Here is a 20,278-nt window from a genome sequence, read left to right as displayed (position 1 = left end):
CCTGCAGTATGGGAAGGTGCTGGAGGAGCACGATAACCTGAGGAGGATAGGCTTTGTGGATTGTAGGGTAAATCCACTTTAATTTTTCTGTACACCCGGTACTGAATCGACATCATCTTTTGTACTGTGCCCGAGTGCCCACTGCCTCTCAGATCTTCAAGCAGCTGCTGGGGGTGTTGGTGTAGACAACAAGCTGAATGACAAGATATTCTGTATGTATGTGCAAACACACATGGAAGTCATTAGAACAGCTCTGATGTAGCGTCAGTGGGAGCTGGGGGTGGCTGAGGGTCGCAGTGGAGCCGTGCGAAGGGAGGCTTGGGAGAAATGGTCCGTAGGGTGGGCAGCCTTCTTCCTTCAGAGCTGCATCTCCACGGAGCATCCCCTGACCCGCGGTTCCGCCCTGGCTTTTGCCACAACTCTCGGCTATGACAAAATGGTGCCTGCAAGAACTCCTGCCCCTGGGACTCCTGTGATTTCTGAGCAAGTTCTGCCCCCTCATGCAAAAATGGAACAAAAGATCACCCCAAGTGTAGGCGATTGATAAAATGATGTTCCCCTTGCTCTCTTCATCTAGCACCTGCCTCCCCACAGGCTGGGCGCGGGCCAAACCGGCAGGGAAACCCCTTCCCAAATCCGCGCACGCGGGCTGATTCGTTAATTTCATTTTTGGCAGTAAACTAGCCCCGCAGACGCCGCCGCCGCCCTTCCCCGAGCGGGAGCGCACCCGAACCTCGGGCGGCTCCGCCGCAGCCTCGGCATCGGGCCGCTGCCGAGCCGGCTCCGCGCCCGCCGCCCCCGCCGCCCCCGCCGCCCCCTCTGCGCGGGCGCGCTGCACTATTTGAGGCGGGCGCGGGTGGAAGAACACGGCGGTGTCGTCTGCCGCGGGAGCGCGGCGGCGCAGGGATCCGGGCCGCGGTGCTGAGGCCGCCTGTCAGTCAAGGCGGCGGCGCCGGGACGCGGCGCAGGCAGCGCGGGGTGCGTGCGGGGCCGGAGCCGCGGCGAGGCGAGACGGGGCCACAAAGCGGAAAAAAAATAATAATCGAAGCGAGCTGCGTTTCTTTCAGGCTGCGGGAATAGGCTATTTCACGAGCGGCTTTCCCTTCCCTAGCTGGCTGCGATGCTGCTGGCCACCGTGCTGCCCTGGACGTTGTTTTTGCTCGGAGCCGCAGGTACGTGCGAGGCCGGGGCGCTGCCCGGGGCTGGGCTGAGGTAATGTCGGGACCTGGTGGAGCGAACAATGGGGTCGGGCAGACCCCGCCGCCCCTGCGCTGCCGCTGGGCTTGCGGGGGAAATAGCTCATGGTGGGGTGTCCGCCCCCCCGAGCCGCGCCCGGTGTGCGTGACGGGGTGGCTGATTCGTGCACATTGTTCGCTGTCGTGGAAGCCGGAGGGGAAAGATGGCTCGAGCTGTGCGAATTTGACAGGAGAAAGCGGAGGGGCGGGTAGGTGGGAAGGGTGTGAGCGAGCGGCTCGGTGTGCGCTCTGGTGCTGCTGTTCCGCGGGTGCGACAGGAGGAACGGCTCCCCCCGCGGGAGCCCCCCGGGCTGGCGGCTCGGTGTGCCGTGAGTGCCAGACAATGGAGATGGGCGAAGGGGAGGCGAGCGAAGCGGAGAGGACGCTGAGTGCGCTGTGTTAATGGTGCCGCGGTGCGAGGAGGCGGTGGGTTTGCGTTGTCGCGTCGGTTTCATTGTGAATGTTGAGGATGCTACTGCGCTACGCGGCGGCGTCCACACCCTCCCCTTCGCCGCCGCCGCCCGCCCGCCCTCATTCTTGCAAGCGGTGCGTGTGCCGGGCAGAAATCGCAGCGCGGGGAGGGGAGAGATGCGATCGCAATTAAAGGCGGGGGGGGTTAGAGCAGCTGTGGGAAAGAAAAACAAACAAACAAACCAACCCACCGAAAACCCACCACCAACCGAAAAACATACGCAAAAAACCCAACGCCACCAAAAAACCGGAGGGGAGCGGGGCGGCTGGCAGCGATGGAGCGGAGACGGGGCGGGGGGGCGGCCCGGAGGGGGCGGCCCCGAGCGAGAGCGGCCGTTAGCGCTCGGGTCACCAACGTCCGTAACGGCCCCGCCGCATCACCGGCCCCGCCCCGGGGCGCCGCAGGTTGGCCGGGCGCGGTTCGGGCCGGGCCACACCTGTGCTGACGCCGCCCCGTCCGCCAGCCTGGCCCGCCCCGACGTGCCGCCTCCCCATTGCCATCCCGCAGCCAGCTCCGTCGCCCTGAAGCCTTTGCGCTGTCCTTACCCGCACTCGCCGCGAAGCGTTCCCCAGGGCCTTCTGCACCCGCTCTTGGCTATGGCTGTTTCCTCCCTGCCCTACAGCTCACCTCCCGCCCCTTTGCAAGCATTTTGGCCTGAAGCACCCGCGCTGATTGTCCCTGCTGTCTTTACCTCCAAACTGTCATTGCCTTTGCTTCTTGCATCCCCTTCTCAGCTCCTCATTTCATAACTCCTTCCCAATCACTGCTCTTGCAATGTCAGTGAAGCTCGCTCTCTGGCCAGATCCCCGCTCTCTCGGGGTAGCTCCTGTACCCGTTCCTGTGTCCTTGCAATGTACCCCAGGGCACTACTCCTTCACATCACTGCTATCACAAACCTTGCTGCACAGCTTCTTTTCCCCCTTCGCTTCGGTTCTGTCCTTAACTACCATAACCCCTCATTGCCTCATTCCCATACAGATGATTCCTTATCTCCTTAAGCAATTCTGCTGTAGCTGAGTCTACTAACATAGTACCAATTGCTGTTTTGTCGTGGCTCTGCTCCAGCTGCCATCATGGCGGACCGTTGCCACCAGTGTGCTAAAGTCTGTTGCCCAATCAAGACACCTGTTTAACATCAGCACAACACCCATTCTTAACGCTACACAGCTCTCCTGCGTCGTACGCACTACTATATAGCTTCTCTTTATTATAATTTAAGAAAAATGTATTACTGCTTATTAGACGGTGTATATGTAGCAAGTAAGGGGGACTTGCCGTTCCATTTTCAGCACAGTTCTTCACTGTCGCCAGCTCTGCATCTGGCTCAGCCACGCCCTCTAATCGCTCTCTCTGCATACATTCTTAATCTCAGCTGTTCTAAGATGCCAGACTACTATCTGTGGTTCTGTAGCTGTCGCCTCCCTGACACCTTCACACAGGCTTTCTCAGCTGTGGGAGGGGAGAATAAAGCGTTGGTTTTTTTTTTCAGGGGGAATAGATGGGAGTAAGCAAAGAAAAATTATCTGCATATCATCTGTTGCCCCACTCAAATGCGTGTTTATCCAATAATAATAATTATGAATTCATAGAGTGCCTAGGGAGCTGCACAGCTGGAACTGGACTGTTAAATCAGCATAAAATGGAGAACAAAAAAACCCAAATAAAATATTAAAAAGCTAGAACAAAGCAGCAGCACTGTTTATGGTAAAAGCAGCACTGAGCACATGGTTAAGCTCTCCATGCTAAAGGATGCTTTGGTCTGCTAAAGCTTGTACCTTTTTTTCCCAGCTGACCTCGCCACACTGTGATGCGGAGGCGGGGAGAGAAAGGCTATTGCTTGGGGCTTTGGAAGCTGTGATGTTGAAGGAGATGTCAATGAAAGGAGGGGAGCAGCTATGATGATGCTAATAAAGAAACCCTAACTCCAGCTTTACAGTGGCTTGAGTGTAAGAGCAGACAAGAGATAGATGCTTATTAGTGAAGAATCCCTGAAGAGACGTCTAAGCAATAGTTACATGGAAGGTTCAGAACAAAAGCATGCCTTTACATCTTCTAGAATAATTCCATATTCCATGGCCTGTGATAGTGATAATTTATTTAATCTACTGTTAAATTCTCTTATAATTTAGAAGCTGATTTATAGATACAGCAGATGGCTCATCTTCCATTTACATCCTGAGAACTGTGGTTTCTTAAATAACAGTATATTTTGTATAAACTTTATCCTCTTGTCCTCTTGACATGTGAATTTGAAAAGTCCTGACTTTTGAGGTTTTTGGGGGTGTTCTGTGTGTGTGGTGGTGTTTGTGTGTGGTGTGTTGGGTTTTTTTACATTTAATGTAATAGCAATTAAAGGAATACCCAGTTTTTAAGCGTTAAAGATTGTGGCTGCTCTCCAGACTGAAAGTGCCTTCACTTTTCTTGGCTCATCTCCAGAAACTTATTTTAAGGATAGACTTTTTTTGCCATTGGGTATAAGTGATTGTTTCTTGTTGATAGAGAATGACATGGGGTTTTGGGCGTTTTGCTTGCTTTTGGGCGGCGGGGAGGGGGGGTCGTAATGCCGCGGATTTGCCTCGACTGGCTGGCAGGCAAGCAGAACCAATTGATGGAGGAGGGGGCACTGCATCTGCTGCCATCCGTCTTCAAGGAACAGAAAAGTAGCTTTAGTAAGAGACAAAAGCACATTTATCTTCTCCTTTAAAAGGCCATCCTGCATTTTTACTCATTATTAAACACACCTGGTGATACTGTTTATATGGAGAATGCGCAGTTCTAGTTTTTCGTTGATTTTTCTTGTGTGGCTTTTGAAGCATTGGTTTTGCGGGGCGGTATACTTCAGTATGATCTGATCTGTTAATAACAATCCTGTCGTACTCGAACTCAAAACTTCCAAGTAGTAAGGCAGATCTTATGAACTTCTCACAATGCCTGTATAAGCAGACTGGGAGAAGCTGCTGTCTTTGTAAGTGTGTGTCACAGCTTTTATAAAGAGAACTATCAGAAAATGCAAGTAGGGGCCATGATGTTGTTTTTCAGGTGCAGTGAAAAGATGGTGTCATTTTTGTTTTCCCAATTCCATACCCTCAGGAAGATCTGAAATGTGAGATAAAATACGTAAACCAGCTCAATTGTAAATATGGATGTTTGAAAACATTCGGGAAACAAAAATTGTATGAATATCTTTGTTCAATAGCTATCTATGATGCGGTGAACGTCTGGGAGTAACTGGGCTGAGGGTGTGTCTGTAAAGAGAACTACAGCTCCCAGGCATCGCCACTTTGAACGGTGCCCTTTGCGCGTGTTTTCATAGCGCTTGATGTCTTGGTTTTCATCACAACGCTCTCAAGTCCTGGAGAGGAAAAAAAGAGCCACCAGGCAAATAGACTTTGAGACATAAAAATTACAGAAGCAAATTCGAAGGTCAGATCTGTGCTGTCTCTGGCATCTTTTGTTTAGGAAAACACATTACCATGGTTTAAAGCCCTTGCTGATGCAAAGGGATGTAAATTAGGTGGGTTTGGCGGCAGTGCCATTATGCCCTTTCAGTTCGCGGTGTTGAAATGCAGCTTCCCCGCTGCAGCTGCTCATTAGGAACGTTGCCTTTTGAAGTTACTGTGAGAGCCGGGGCGGGCTTCCCGTTCCTTCGGACGCTTTGCGTTGGTGTCTGAGGCAGTAGCTACTGAGTACTGGAATGAGATTTTTCTCCGTTTTTTTAGTTTACGATAGAGATGCCTAAAGAAAGTAGAATAGATAAAAATCGAGGATAAAATTCAGATTGAAATAATTTTTTCACTTAGAGTTGAAGTGCAATAGCTTTCGCTCTGTCTAAGACAATGATGGGAAGGCATAGAATTGCTATCCGTACAATGAGTCATGCTTGCGGCTTCTAGACCTTCCAAGGACAAGAGACAACGGGCACAAACTGGAATGCAGGAAATGCTGTCCAAACGTAAGAAAACAGATCAAACCCGTTTATTTTTATTGCGAAGGTGGTGGTCGCATCCTGGAACGGGATGCCCAGAGAGATTGTGGAGCCTCTATCCACGGAGCTATTCAAAACCCATCTGAACAGACTTCTGCGTACCCTCTTGTAGCTGCTTCCTCCTGTTGGGCTGGATGATCTCAGGAGGTCCCTTCCAACCTCGATTCTGTAATTTTAGTACAGCTACTGCTATAGAATAGTTATAACAGACGCTTATTTAAGTATTTAGTTTACTTTTTCCTTTTTGTTTATTTTAGCGATATGTGTCAGGGTTGAAATCTTTAAGATAAACAAGAATGTTAATTATTGCTTACTTGTTGATGTTTAATAATAATAATTTACCACGTTTGTTAACTCAAAAGGCGTTTCCAAAAGTCTGACCGGGAGTGTTTAAACCTGTGTGAAAAGGTTGGAAAGTGTATGAAATAAAGGGTTGGAATCAGAAATGAGTCAGTTAACATATTCAGACTGCATTTTGAGCTCATTTGGGACAAAGTATGGTCATATATCGGCCCTTGAAAGGTCCTTCCCATAGGAGAATCCTGGCTGAGTTGTACACAGAAAGTGTAGTTGACCAGGTGATAAATGATGAAAAATAGTGCCGAAAATTTTATACAATGGAACTAGAAAATCAGTGTCTTCCAATCTGAATGGGCTTTTCCAGATGTTTTGTGCATTCTATCTCTTACCCCAAAAACAACTATATAAAAAAGTACTTTAAATGTTACTGGAACTGCAATATATTCATACAGAAGTTAGTTAATTGTTACTGAAATTAGTTTGTATATTGTAAACTATCTTGTTTTGTACAGAAAAATCCTCTAAACATTTCTCTAAAAAAAAAAAAAAGTGCAGTTATTTACTATGGGTGTTAAATGCAGTCTTTGCAACGTGAAGATTGATATACATCAAGGATTTGATAATTCAGATTGGGTTTTTTTTTTTCAGTGCCTTCACAGCTAGCATATTCAAGGCTGCATTTAAATATGATACAAAAGACGAAGAGCCAATTTGGTATTGTTTACACAGTATTGCCAAATTAGTCTTAATGTGTGGTATTATTGCATAATCTCATGTTTTAAATAAACACTGGAAATAATTGAAGAAACCTCAGAATTTGGAAATGCTTGTTGGTGGTTCTTCACATCCCACTAGAAAGCAGGCTGTCTTTGCATATTAATCACCCTTTCAAAGGAAGTTTGCCTGATTTGCATTGTGCGTGCACTGAGGAGTCCCATAGTGTGCCTGAGAAAAAAGGGGGACGGGGGGGGGGAAATGGAATTGTTGTTCTCAAAAGGGTTTTTATTCCATTCAAGTGGAAAGGCTGAATGCAGGAGAATTAGCGCAGTGTTTTGTGGAAGAACGGTCCCATTTGGTCGTTGCGTTTCATGTGGAGCAGCCCTGGCTTGCCAGGAGCTGGGCGCTGCGGGCAGGGTTGAGAGGGGATCCGCAGGATGCAAGAGCCTGCCCATTAAATGTACAAATACTCTGGATTATCAGGCAATTAGGATTTAAAATAAAATATCGGTGAGGAGTTTAGTGTTTGCCTTTTGTGCATGCGGTGGCCAAAACTCTGGGCGCGGATACCTTTGAGAAACATGCGAAAGATGTAAAGATTGGAGAAATTTTCAGGTTGTGTAAGTTTTGGAATGACAACGCCTTTTTTTAGGCCTGCATCATTCCTCTGGTAATGTGGTTTTAGGTTACTCCAGCTGTTAGTTGGGAACAACGTGGGGTGAATGTTAACGTGTCTTGCTGCCTTTGTCCGCGCCCCTTGTGCTCCGGCTGCAAGCCCAGGCCAGGTGAGCTTTTCTGCGACTTTTACATTGGACAGCCCTGTGCCGTCGGGGAAGGTGCCTGGCAGTCTCAGCAAGACCTCGGAACTTTTTGTTCTGCGATATTGAAACATGAACTTTAGGGAACGATGGAGCTCTTGCAATGATTGATAGCTCTCAAACTATTTTGCTCGGTATCCTAAATGAGAAGATGTACAGATAAAAGAGGGGTGTGTGCATATGTGTATATATATATAAAGTACAATGTAGTGGGCATGTGATTTTGAAAGGAGCTGTGGCATAATGAGTAAGAGTATTGGCCTGCAGATTGGGTCCGTTTGTGGTGGTGATGAGCAGCTTTACCAACAGGTTCTGTTGTCAGTGGAGGTGGAAGCTCATCTGTTCCGTGGTGACATCGTTTCTGCTGAAGGTGACACCAAACGAGACATCTGGAGGGAGAAACTGCAGCTCAGACAACTGTATAATCATTGCACATCCCAAATCCAAAGACGTTATCGCTTTTGTGCTTAATCAGTAATAATAATAATTGAGCGCTACTGTTTGCTGAAGTCCTTACTGTCTTTTTCTCTTTTGCTTATTCTTGCATTATCAACTACTTGGGCATATTTCCTACACTGATGTGACTTCATTTGGATCTGCTAGAAAAATATCAGGTAGTTTTCTTTCCAAGTGAAATTCGCAAGGTTCCAAGGGAAGTGACGTAAACCAGTAGAAGTTGTAGAACAGTTCTCGTGTGAACTAAGGACAGTGGAGAAATCTCGAGTGGTGATGTTCTGGCTGGAGTAACGTTGATTTTTAACCTGAAAAGATCTTTCCAGAAATTAATCACAGGAACGAAGCTTTTGGTGTTTTTATTGCTGTCACCTGGTATCTCATTAGTTGCACAGTGAGAGTGGGTGGTGGTGGTGGTGTGAACATGAGGAATTTTTGTGTGAATTTGGTAATGCTGTTAATGCCAGAAGGCTGGGGGAGCATTCTTCTGATAAACTTTCACAGGTTTTTGTATTTTAGTGAGAATGGTTGGGTTTACGGCGTGCGTGTGCAAGGGCCTATATTCTAGGGTAGAAATGGAACGATTTCCGTAATGTATCAAAGCTTTGCCCGTATGTCGTCGTGGTTACCACACCTGCAGGCAGAAGGAAGAAGACCCCAAACCATCTGTGCAATATGCTTCCCATTACTTTGCACATTTATTTTCTTCGTATGTTTTTATAAAGCACAATACACTTCCAGTATTTAGAGGTTAAGTGTAGTATAATAACAAATAATATATACACCTAATAGTGATGTAATTTCCGTCTGTGATGCATTTTAATGCTAGGTGCCTTAATATTTAGTCATTGAATTGTTGTGCAAGCTGTGGCATTGTTATGATAAAACAATACACTTATGCGGTGCGCTCCTGTGTATACTTTCAAAGCCCTATAAATAACCCTTTCTAAAACTTCCTCTCTAGCTGCGAGTATAAATAACACTTAGCAATGTGCTTTAAACATTCATTTTCTGCAGTTCAGGATCTAGCGTGCAAAATGCATGCTCACAGTATTGGCTAATTATAATTTTTCAAGAACTTCAAATTGCGTTTTTGAATATGTTAATACTGAGAGAAACAGTCATCAGACATTTGTGTATACCATTTTAGAAAAATATAATCAACAGCTGCTTGCCCAAGTAACATATTATAAGCCTGCAGAATTCAAAAGAACAGAGTACTGTAACCGTATTTCAGTTCCAGTGTTTTCAAAAGATAATCCCTTAGAAGTATAACATGCTTTTAGGGGTTGCGAACAGACGGGCAGAATTACTCTATAGTCCCCTAAATCCTTTTGGAGTTTAATTTCTTAGCGATCTGTAGGATGCAACTTGAAGGCATTTAGCATTTATTACATTCTCCCTAGTGGCTGGTATTTGTTAGGGGAAAAAAAAAGGCATATTAGAATACTCTTAAGAAAATAAAATGTGTGTATGTATTTATTGTGCATCTTAGTCTTCAAGAAGTAACAGATACTAAGAAAGCCATCATAAATTAAAATCTTAATGAATACTGTGAAGATACATGAATCCTATTTAGCTTTTCTCCCTACTGTCATCACTAAAATTCTGAGCGGCTGTTTCTCTGTCACTTGTGTCATGATTGAACTGTAGCTGGATCTGCACCTTGTTCCAGACCTGTAAAGCTTCTCCAGCTGTCTTCAGCTCACTGCCGCTTTTTCTGTTCTAGCTTTTGTCTCTTCACAGCTGGGCACATCTACGCGAAAAGAATGAACATTGTTTATCTCTCAGTTCTGTAGCGATTGCTCGTTTATTATTGTAGGGATTTTGCATCTATAGCTGATTGGCTGCAGAATTTTTTCATCCTCTGTCTTTTCAGCTGAGTTTTGCTTTAGAAAACTCACTGGCTTGTAAGAAGAGGAAGAACATATAGAACAGAGATTTAATTTAGTATGGATTCACTTCCTAGCTTTAACGTTGGGGTTTTTTTGTGAATGCACTTTGGCCAGTCAGCTCTATCATTTTTCTCAACTTCTCTGTAAATCACAATCAATATTTCATAAAATATTTCATTTGTACAAGCAAATTTTGCATAGTTTGGGCTTTATGGACAAAAATAATGCAAAGAATGAAGTGCTGCGGTGTATGCTTGTGTTTGCATCTGAGAAAAGACTAATTTTCCACTTCAAGCTAGCGTGAATGTTAGCTCTAGATTAAGGGTGTACTGTGAAATCTTTCTGGTTAATGGAATAAAAGTTATTTTGTCTAGGTACTTGGAAATGGGTATTTCTGTTGGTAGGATGCTTTTATTCCTAGCAAAGTGTGTCTTTCATGCTCACGCACTTGTCCAGTTTGCTTTTGCGTGGCATCAGTGATGAGGAGGTAAAACCTGCAGCGAGGCGTGCGTGCAGAGCTGGTGTTGCAGCACCCAGTTGTACGTAACGGTCAGGAGGGACCTGCTCACCTGTTCCGAGATGCGGTACTGAGGGATCGTATCAAGTGGGCACCTTGTCAGCGTGATCGCTGTGGGTAAAGCCGAATGTAGATCTACAGACCTAAAGACGGTGCTTTTCAAACAGCCGGGCATTCCTGTGAGCTGAAGTGAGTTCTGGTACTGTCTTACACCTGCTGAAAAAAACACGAGGATTTAGTTGAAAGAGGAAAAAAAAATAGCCTCATGAGGAGGCATTTTTTTTACCACGTAGGTCTTGCCTTCCTGCTCACACTAAAATTCACTTGACCTGCTATTTCCAATAATGATTTGCTGTGGGTGCTTAGGAAAAAGTATAGAAAACACCATGAGCTTTTCCTTGCTAGATGCGCTCAGCTATTTTAAATGGTAGGACTGTTAGTATTTAAAACACTCTGTCAACATTTCATAGTATTTCACACTTATGTTGCGTTTTAAGAGCTAAAATCCTCCTCCTCACTATTGCCAGGAAGCCTGAACACCATCAAGTAATGTGTTAAACAAGCTCATACCTGTCTGATTTATTCTTTTACTCTGTGTCTCTGCCAGAAGTTAACTTGCAGTCTATTGAAGTGTTTTAATTGGACTCTTTTTTAATAAATATGTATTTTCTGAAGCAGTTACATTTCCATTCGTTTGCTAAATAGGTTAAAATGATGCCCTTTGTACTTGGAGTGAAAGCTATTGAAACAATATCTGAAGTATGTTTACCTTGTGTTTTTCCTGTGCTCTGTGCATAGTCACAGGGCAAACACACTGCAAATATTTCTCCTTTTATCAATAACAGTGGGTTGTGTTTGCTTATACAACAATAGTAGAAATAAACTTGTAAGACCCAAGCTCGTTGGTTTTGCGCTTGCATCGTTTTATTGCTAAAATAATAACTCGTAAATGACAAAAATCTAAGTGCTGTGCTGTTCTCATAATAGCAATAAATGAAAGCAGTCTCTTTCTAACATGTACACTTAAGTTCCTGATAACCTGTCTCTCTGTTTCAGTTACTGTCCACCTTTTGAAAATGCTAATCCCCAAAGAAACGACTCAATATGCTAATTATCTACTGAGGAAAGTCCTGGTATATTCTGATTTCAAAGCTTATTTTGGTTAAAAGAAAATCTGGATTTTGAGAATACTTGTTTTATGAGAATGGTTCTAGATTTAAATGAAATCACAAACTAAATGTATACCAAGTCATTGATGATTTTGGTTGCAGTGATGCAGTAAGATTCTGGTTTCTTGTGGCGTTGCAGCTAGCTGTAGTCACTGTCAGGTCTAGAGAATGATTAGTGCCGTATTCGGAAGCTTTTGTGTATTTCTAGTGTGCTTCTCATGAACCTAAATTGGTACCTGCCGATAAGACTTGAGGTAAAAGTAGCAAATCCCACACTGACTTATTTTGTGTGTTAAGGCACTGCATTATTTATGTATTTACGCAATGTCTTGTGTGTGCAAATGCAGTTGTGATTTATTATTTATTCGGACATACAGTAGTACCTGCAAGTATTAAAAAATAAAGGATGAAGATATTTTGTTATCAGGTGAATGGTTTTATCTCATCTCCTTTTTCTTGAAGATTGCAGTGAGTAGGGTCCAGAGAATTCAGTTGAAGTGGCGAGTGAAAGCAATGCAGCTGATTCCCTTGGAATTTAGCACTTTAAATGGATTAGAACTAAAAATATCTCTGCCTGACATTGCATCAGATCCGGAAGCATTTTAAAGTATCTGCATTTACATATTTGATGTAAACTTTAAAAGTTTTCCACATTTGAGCTAAATGGTAGCATTGTACATGCAAGCTCTTTGGGAATCGGTACTCTTATTGGAACATCTGAATGTTGAACGTAATTGTAAAATTAATGCATATTTTGCTAAAATGGTAGCTCATAGAACAAGCATTTCAGAAAGACAATGTAATCTTTGTTAGAGTTAGTATAATTCACTCATTAGATACGTGGAAGCCTTAATGAGAATTAAACTCCTTTTGTAACTTTGGGGTGGTGTGGTATCTTTCAGCTTCTTGACCATATCTTACTATTTGACATGTAACTGCACGTTGTACTTACTGTTTTGAAGTACTTAATTCTGCTCTGTTTCTAGTCTTCTGTACGTTTGCAAAATGAGTAAAATCTGGGGCTATGAGAAAAGAACGTATAGCTTACACCGACAAAAAGGAATGGCTGGTTGGTGACGTGGTTTTTCTCAAGGAGATTACCATTATCTTTGCATTTCTCTGTAAATAGTTTTTTACCTTGCTGGTCAATTCTGGCACCAACTAATTCACCCATAGGTCCTATTTTTATTAAGTGATGGTGTGTTAACACTGCATTATGACTCAAGACGTACTCCTGCTTATAATTGCGTAAAACCCAGAAATGGTATTTTAACAAGGGAAACTGAAATAATAGTATTTTATGCTTATCTAAAAGCCTGGAATTCCATTACCAGAAGTCATGATCTTTTGATTTATAGTGGTATGTGCTTATGTTTTGTTTGGACCGTGTTCAGTTTGTTGGTCCTGAGACAGAAAAGCTCTTTGATATTTGGTTGCCAGACAAATGCCATTGTAATTGCCGTCCATTTTTATAGGTGAGATCTGGTCTTGTTATCTTGCAGGATACTGTGGACAGCATGCATTATGAACGTGGGATAACAATATTTCTTTGTACGTGTTTCAAAGCAATTCTGTTGACAAAGTTAATGTGCAGTCTACTGGGCACCGTAGCAACAATTCTAAATCTTAACGGAAGTAGAGAAGCTCATGTAAATGTTGCTTGACTTCACTCACAGATGGGTGGATTAATGATAATAGTTTTTACTTTTGTATAGCGAGTAAACGATCTTGATGCTCTTGCAGAGGGCCTGGAACAGAGAAATACAGAATCACACAGTAATAGCACTTCTTTTTTTTTTAATAAGGTGCAATGATATTGCTGTTAAACCTCCCTATGCATTCTTATTTTCAAAACTGCTGGAAAAATAGTTGTAAATCAGTGCAATATTTTTTCCATTATACCAAATATTTCCGTTATGTTTTTGACCCATATTTATTGTAACTGCAGAGCTATTGGCTGCACGTTCAGTAGCTCTAAACTTGAGTTTCTGATGATGTTGAAGAAGCGTATTGGTCTTCATTTGTTGCTTCTGCAGATTTCTAGAAGTTGAGAAAGACTTAAGTGCATGTTATGCTGATGTATTTGGTCAGCAGTGTGCGCTGCAGGGAAGACTTGTCCAGTTGTTTCTGCTTTCATTTCATTTAGACGTTCGTAGGGGTCACGAATAAAAGACAGGTATGGTTTGAAAGCTCTGGTCCAGGTTAACATTTTGAACTCCACTAGGTGGCACTAATTTATTGTTCTGTTGATAAAGTTGCTTTCTCTGGAAGAAAACACTAAATGCAGTTTGTGTTTTGGAACAGGGAGCCTAAATAAGACAATGAAGATCAGTAATACTTACCTATGTATCTTGTGTATACATATATATCCTTCATGACCCTGTGCTTTTGAAGTGGAGTAATGGACTGATATTTTGGGTGGGACAGGCAAATTGTAAGTGTATTTTTAAAATATTTAGAACTGTCAAGACGTATCAGAAGAAATACTTGCCTGGTGTTTGGTTTTTTTCGTCGGCTTTGCTTAAACATCCTCTGAGAAGACAAGAAACTGCTGCGATGGACTGTTGTGGGCAGCGTTTGATGGGCAGCTGGGTTTTCCATAATTGTGTCTCAAAATATCTCAACATTCAGAAGCTTGGTCTGACAAGGAGAACGAAAGAGTGTTTCTGGTGGATTATGATTGTACAAGTACTATCTTTGGGTAGCATCAAAGGGATTTCAACGTGATAGTGCTGAAGGGCACTGGGTATGACATGAGCATGTTTTATTCCAGTGCTAAGGACAGAAATGGCAGTGACAGTTTATTTTTGTAAAGTTGATACACAAAGTTCTCAACAAAGATCCCCGAGCCAAGCTTTACGTGCACTGCACAAAAACGACAACGTAATCAGAGGAGCTAGGCTGGTATGTTCCCTTGCCATCCTTGAAAATACTATTCCGAGAAGGACATTTGGATTAGTCTTCGACTCAGTTAATAATTGACCATTTGGGGCTGACTGGGAAGAAATTTCCCTTTACGGTTGGTAGACTACATAGCAGGGACAGGAAACTTTGTAAAAACTGTAGGCATTCTGTTGATTATAGTAGTGGCAGAGTAGAAAATTAGCCAGTTAGCTCGGTAGAGCTTGAGGGCGTGCAGTAACTGCATCTCTTGTCTCTTTTCTGCATCGTCTGTGCCTTTGGCTTTGTAGATGCCTAAGTCTTGGTTTCAAGGCAGTAGGGGAGATTTTTAGGATACTATATGAGGATAAATTTTGAGTAAGGCTTTGTTCTACCAAACAGTACCTGGTTTTCTCTATCTAATCTTGTTTTCCATCAAGCTGAGGAGGAGTTATAAGCAGTGTTGCAGTTTTGCTTCCGTTGACTTTGAACCCAGAACTGGTGGGTGTTTTAATGCGGTGCTACACAGGAGAAGCAGAGCTTGAGATCTTTGAGTGAACTCCAGAGCTCTTGCTCTTGTGCTTACAAGGCGCACGCAGGTCCATCTCCAGTCTCCCTTCACCAGGTACAGGCTGTGGATTTCCTCTGCCTTCCTGGCAAGTGATTTGCAGGTAAGTGGTCCCCCAAAGAAAACAGGCTGCCCATTTGGCCATTGACAGTATCTTCTCTCTGGCCTTTGTTTGAAGGGATGAAGTTTTCCAGGAGGACCTGGATTCTCAGAGAAGTATAAAATCTGATCGTAAACCTCTAGCCATTTCTCAGTATTGTAGGTGTTGATGGTTTATACTGTCAGGCTTCTGATCCTCCAGTTCTAGCGATGCAAGGATTTTCCTATGAATTACAATGGCATGTAATGACACTGTAACAAATCCCACAACATAGATCCCGCAACACATATCTCAAATCTAATTGTAAATCGGCCTAAAAAGAGGAAATTTTCTGAAGCCTATCTAGGTCTGCTTGATTTGTTTTGTTGGGATAATCAGTCGGGTCTGATGACAGAGGTGGGTAAAGACATGGGGGAGGGTGGGACAGGACATGAAGATGAGTACAAGGTCTGTTTTCCAGAACAGAAGGTGGAATAGTAATTTATTATCTGACATTCTTTGAAAACAGATGGAAAATACTATGCTTATAAATTTGCAAGGGATAGAATTTTGGAAGCAGGCTTTGCATATGTCCTTCCCCTCCTTTTTTGCATGCTTAGAAAAACAGAACACTTAAGTCCTTCTTTGTTATTGGAAGCAAACTTGTCTGGTGCTGAGTCCTGCTGTTGAGATGGACAGCATGTGTGAAAGCTCCCCAAACAATCCAACCTGAATGTGCTAGATAGGTTGGTAAAGTGTGAATAAAACGAGAATGGCCAAGAAGTACAATGAGTTCTCTGAGTTATGCATAACTCTCATGGTACAATTTGCATTTTTTTCATGTGACACAGGGCACTAGCAAGGAACTCTCTACCGGAGATAATTGTCTCTTGAAGAAAGAACAGCTACAGTACATTTCCATTTTAATGGAAGGCTTTGCTATCAACCACTTGTACTCTGTCATTCTTGTTTATACCGCATTTTCATCATTTGAGTGTTAATTTTAACCTCCGAAGCTCCGACTTGCTCCTTTTTTATCTCCTTTCCTATATTTATTTCTCTTTTGCACAGAAAATGTACAAAAGGGGAAAGATGACGATGCAGTTATTTCTTGTTAAAAGCTAAGCAGGTCCTGTATGAGCCCTGTCTAATTTGTCATAGATTACTGCTGTAGAATTAGAAAATTGTGTTATAAATTGTGATGTCATTTCCAATTAATCAAATTGAGGCAGAAGGTCCCGTGTTCCCCTGAGTGCTTGCCCATTCCGAACAGCTGCATCATGTGCTTTGATGTCTTGGACAGAGACAGTGGGCTCGCTGTTCCAACTTCAGACTGCTTTTCCTTGCTGTTTTCTTTGTTTAGCGTTAGGTTTATGGTGTTGCAGAAGACACAGGGAGAACACTTGATACAAGTCTTTGGCAGGAAATCGCTTAGCAATCTATCGTCTAAACTTCAATCCTGTGTCAGAATTTTAGCAGAGATGCATTTTACAAGCAGCAGAATTTTAATGCTAACAAATCAATAAGAATGAAGGGAAGAACTGTCCTTGAAGGGGGGGAAAAATCCAGCTTACTTCAGAGAGACTCGAGGGGAAAAACTTGTAGTATAGGTGGAGAGAGCTGAGAACGAGGTTTCAGGAAAACTTCTAATCACAGTGGCAGTGCTTGTGCTTAAGAAAATTTTAGCTATTTCTCTCTGGTATTTCAGACAATATGGATGTTTTCCTGTGGTATTTTATGAAGCCGACAGGCAGAATATGTGGAGAGAACTGGGTAATACACTCCTGATTTGTGCATGTGAAGGGGGTCTCTCTGTGCAGAAGGTCGTTATTTCTTGCCCTCACAAACAGCAAGAAGACAGGATATAATGGATCTATCCGTTAATTACATGTTTATAAGAAGGGGGAAGCATTGCATCTGGGAGGGAATAACAGAAGCACCATCGCAGTGATTTGGGTTAAGCCTTAACCGTTAAGGTTTGCAGTTGGTGTAAAATAACAGTAGAAGATTTTTCTTCTTCCTCTCTCACTAAATTGTATCCTTACTTGCTAATATGTCCAAAAATGGTGGCAGATGTGTGCTGAAAGCTGGACACACAAATGTTTTCAAAAGTAATATTTTTTTTTCAGAATTGTAGTGAGTCATGTTCTTGTAGGGCTTTTGTTGTTGTTTAACTAAATGACAGAACTGACTAAATTCATGCTTTCATGCATTTATCCGATACCACGCTTCTTGTACCATCTGTTACCAAACCTTGTGAGTTTGTTTTTGCCAATTTGCAATAATTTTAGGAAGAGTAGGGGAAATAGAGCAAGTGATTAAACATAAAACTCAAGTCGGACTTCAGTGATGCAAAGAATTGTATGCATTTCCTTGTTAGTCTAACGATCAAAGACAGTCAAGCGTCTGGTTTGGGGTTTTGGTATGTTCATCAGCCTCTCAGAGAAGATGATTTTACTAAAATATTATTCTGACAAAAACTGCAGATCGCTCACTGTATTTACCCTGCCATTAACTCATTAACCAAGTTTGGTTTTGTGGTTTGGTTTGTTTGGGGTTTTTTTGGTCTCCTTTTTAAAAAAAAAAAAAAAAAAAAAAAATTGTTTTTTGCTTAATTGCAGCTCATTATCTCTGTTCTGATGAGGTAAAGGATTAGGATGTCCCAGGAGGTACTGGCTAATAACAAAATCACGTTAGTCCCAATTCAGAAACGGGCATCCTAAGCTCATTTTTTAGTGAGCTTATGTGGTAGAAAGATACATTGTTCTTTACACACACAATTGCTAGCTTGTACTATTTTGGAGCTCTCTCGTTGGACAGTTTTTTGCTTGCTGTGATAATTGTGATCTGATTTTGGCCGTTTCTTCAATAGATACAAAAGGAAAAAAATCATTAAAATACATATTGAATTATTTGCGTATTAGTGGTATAAAGCTTCCCTTGTATTGTTTGATACAGACCATCTTTGGAACAGACTTTCGAGGAAGTACAGTCAAAAATAAACAAGGCTTAGTGGTTTTCCCACAAGAGAAGAAAGTGTTTCTCAATGAAACTAAAGTACCCAGTTATTTGTGAGTCAGTGCGATACATGAAGTACCTACATATTACTCCAGAGTTTAACTTGTCCTTGGTTACTGCGAATATTTGTAACTGGGCTGCTGTGTTGTGTGTTACAGTGCGTGGTTGAAGGCAAAAGTGTTGTAAATATGTTTGCTGTCTATGAGGTTCCTCTAGTTCTTTTATTCTTCTTCACACACTGAAAGAGACATCAATTCTGGTGGTGCTTTGTTTTGAATAAGAGCATGCAATCCTTTTTAAAAGGGTGTTTATTTACCAAAGAAATGCAGTCGGGAGTTGAATCCTCCATTCCTATAAATGTCCGTGGCATGATGTTGTCCAGTGTCTTAACAAGGGGTTCTCTGGGCAGGGCTTTCTTGGGAGGGCGGTTCCCAGCGTGCTCGCCTCCCCGTGGTTGGCGTCCCCTGCCCGCCGGGAGCCAGCGGGGGGCCGGGGGTCTCCCGGGGCAGCTGCATCAAGCACAGCTCCTACCGGCTGGGTGTCACCCCCACAGTTCTTGTTTCTGTCGCGCCAATTTTATCCTCAGTTTTAATGGGAGATTTTTTTTCAAATGTTCAGTTAGCAAGCTTTGACTCTTATCTTTTTCTGTTACAAGTCTTAAGCAGATAACTTCTACCTACAACTGAGATTCTCTGACCCTTATGCACCAAGTCCTTTTTCCCCTGATTTTATGATAGCCTAAGTGTATGTGTGTTAAACAGAAGAATATGCCCCCAGATGTTAATGCTAGGTGTTAAACTGATTTATGCTTCCACGGTTAAAGTTCATGGTGTTTTCTGTTCTATGTTGGCATCTGTCCTTGTTCTTAGTTCAAGTTGGAATGATGTACAAGTCTTAAGTGGGAGCAGATTGATCTCAGCTGAATAGTACTGCTCACAGGGCTTGCTCCGTTTCTCGTTCACGTTTCTCATGTACTGTTCTCTAAAACGATGGTATGTTGAACGAAATCAAAAGTGCTTGTCCAGTTTAGCAGTTTGGCTATAGGAGAGGCTAGAGCTTTGTCGCGGGCCTGAGTGTGATCTGCACGCGTACACGTGGGTGAGCTGCGGTGACGTTCGCAGCCCGCTTTGCACCCTTGCTCTGGTTGAGAGTGCGAACAGCCCCTGACTTACCACTGTAAATAGAACAGAATCGTTTCAGTTGGAAGGTATTTCTATTTAAGACTTCCCAGAACTTTAAGACTTGCTGTTTATGTCAGAACTTAAGCAACTTTTTCCTTGGACGTGAAGTCCTAGTCCAGGTCAGTATTACACTATTGTGACTAGCACCTGATTGTTGAAAAGGCTTTTATACACAGAGGTAAATTGAGATTGCAGAAGAATTCTGGCCCTGAAGTTGCCTGCTCCCGAAATACTCCCTTTATGGATACTTCAGTGCCTTGTTTTTGCTGTTCCTACAGATCCCGGGTTTAGTTTGCACGGAACACGTCACATTTAGCTACAGGCTTGTCCTGCGTGAGTGGTTCTGCCTGCTGGCAAGAGTGGCAGCTGGAAAGGTAGCTCTAAAACTCAGGAAGTGTCATTTTAGGAAGTCTGTCTCTCAAATCTGGCAAAAAAATTCCACTCTGGTTATAAATCTAGACCAAGTGTTTTGATGTGGTGACTATTTGGGCTCCTCAAATTCCAGTTTCAGACATGTGTCCCCAGCCCCCAATGCACCCTTAAGCTTTTTGTCTTACTATAGCCTTGATTCTTGTTATTTTATTTATTATTCTCCCCCCTCGCCCCTCCCGAGAGGAGTAATACCATAATATTATGTCAGCATGTGTCCAGATACATGGGAAGTAACTGTGTCTGTGATTGTCATATCAATTAAGCTTGGATGTTCTGCTTCATGTAAGATGTTATTAGCTGTGCTGAGTGTCTTTTGTAGAGTGTTTCTAATTGCCTCCAAATCCATTGGCTAATCCAGTTGTTTAAAGAAAACAATAATTCTGCACAGTATCAGAAATCTTTGTTAATATTTCTATGTATGTTGTGTTCTTCCTGATTATTTTGGTTTTTAACTTGACTAGCCTTAAGGATGATAGTGTTTGCCAGAATCTCAGGAAACTATTGAAATGACATGGGTAAAAGCATTAAACCAATCTGACAGTGACAGCTTCTATTGCAG

The 20,278-nt window shown here is 43.0% G+C and overlaps 1 protein-coding gene across 1 annotated transcript in view; it reads left to right on the top strand.

Annotated features, from left to right (window-relative positions):
- The first annotated feature begins 959 nt into the window (after positions 1-959).
- The window catches only part of NCAM1 (neural cell adhesion molecule 1), a 90,187-nt gene continuing 70,868 nt past the window's right edge, over positions 960-20,278 (top strand). Inside the window, exon 1 of the mRNA XM_065651946.1 lies at positions 960-1,172. Within this exon, the coding sequence (XP_065508018.1) occupies positions 1,121-1,172 (52 nt within the window). The 5' untranslated portion in view covers positions 960-1,120. The remainder of the gene's footprint in view (positions 1,173-20,278) is intronic.

The sequence above is a fragment of the Caloenas nicobarica genome, chromosome 26 (genome assembly GCF_036013445.1).
Source record: "Caloenas nicobarica isolate bCalNic1 chromosome 26, bCalNic1.hap1, whole genome shotgun sequence".
In the NCBI taxonomy this organism is placed as follows: domain Eukaryota; kingdom Metazoa; phylum Chordata; class Aves; order Columbiformes; family Columbidae; genus Caloenas; species Caloenas nicobarica.
This window is presented reverse-complemented; position numbering and strand designations above follow the sequence as displayed.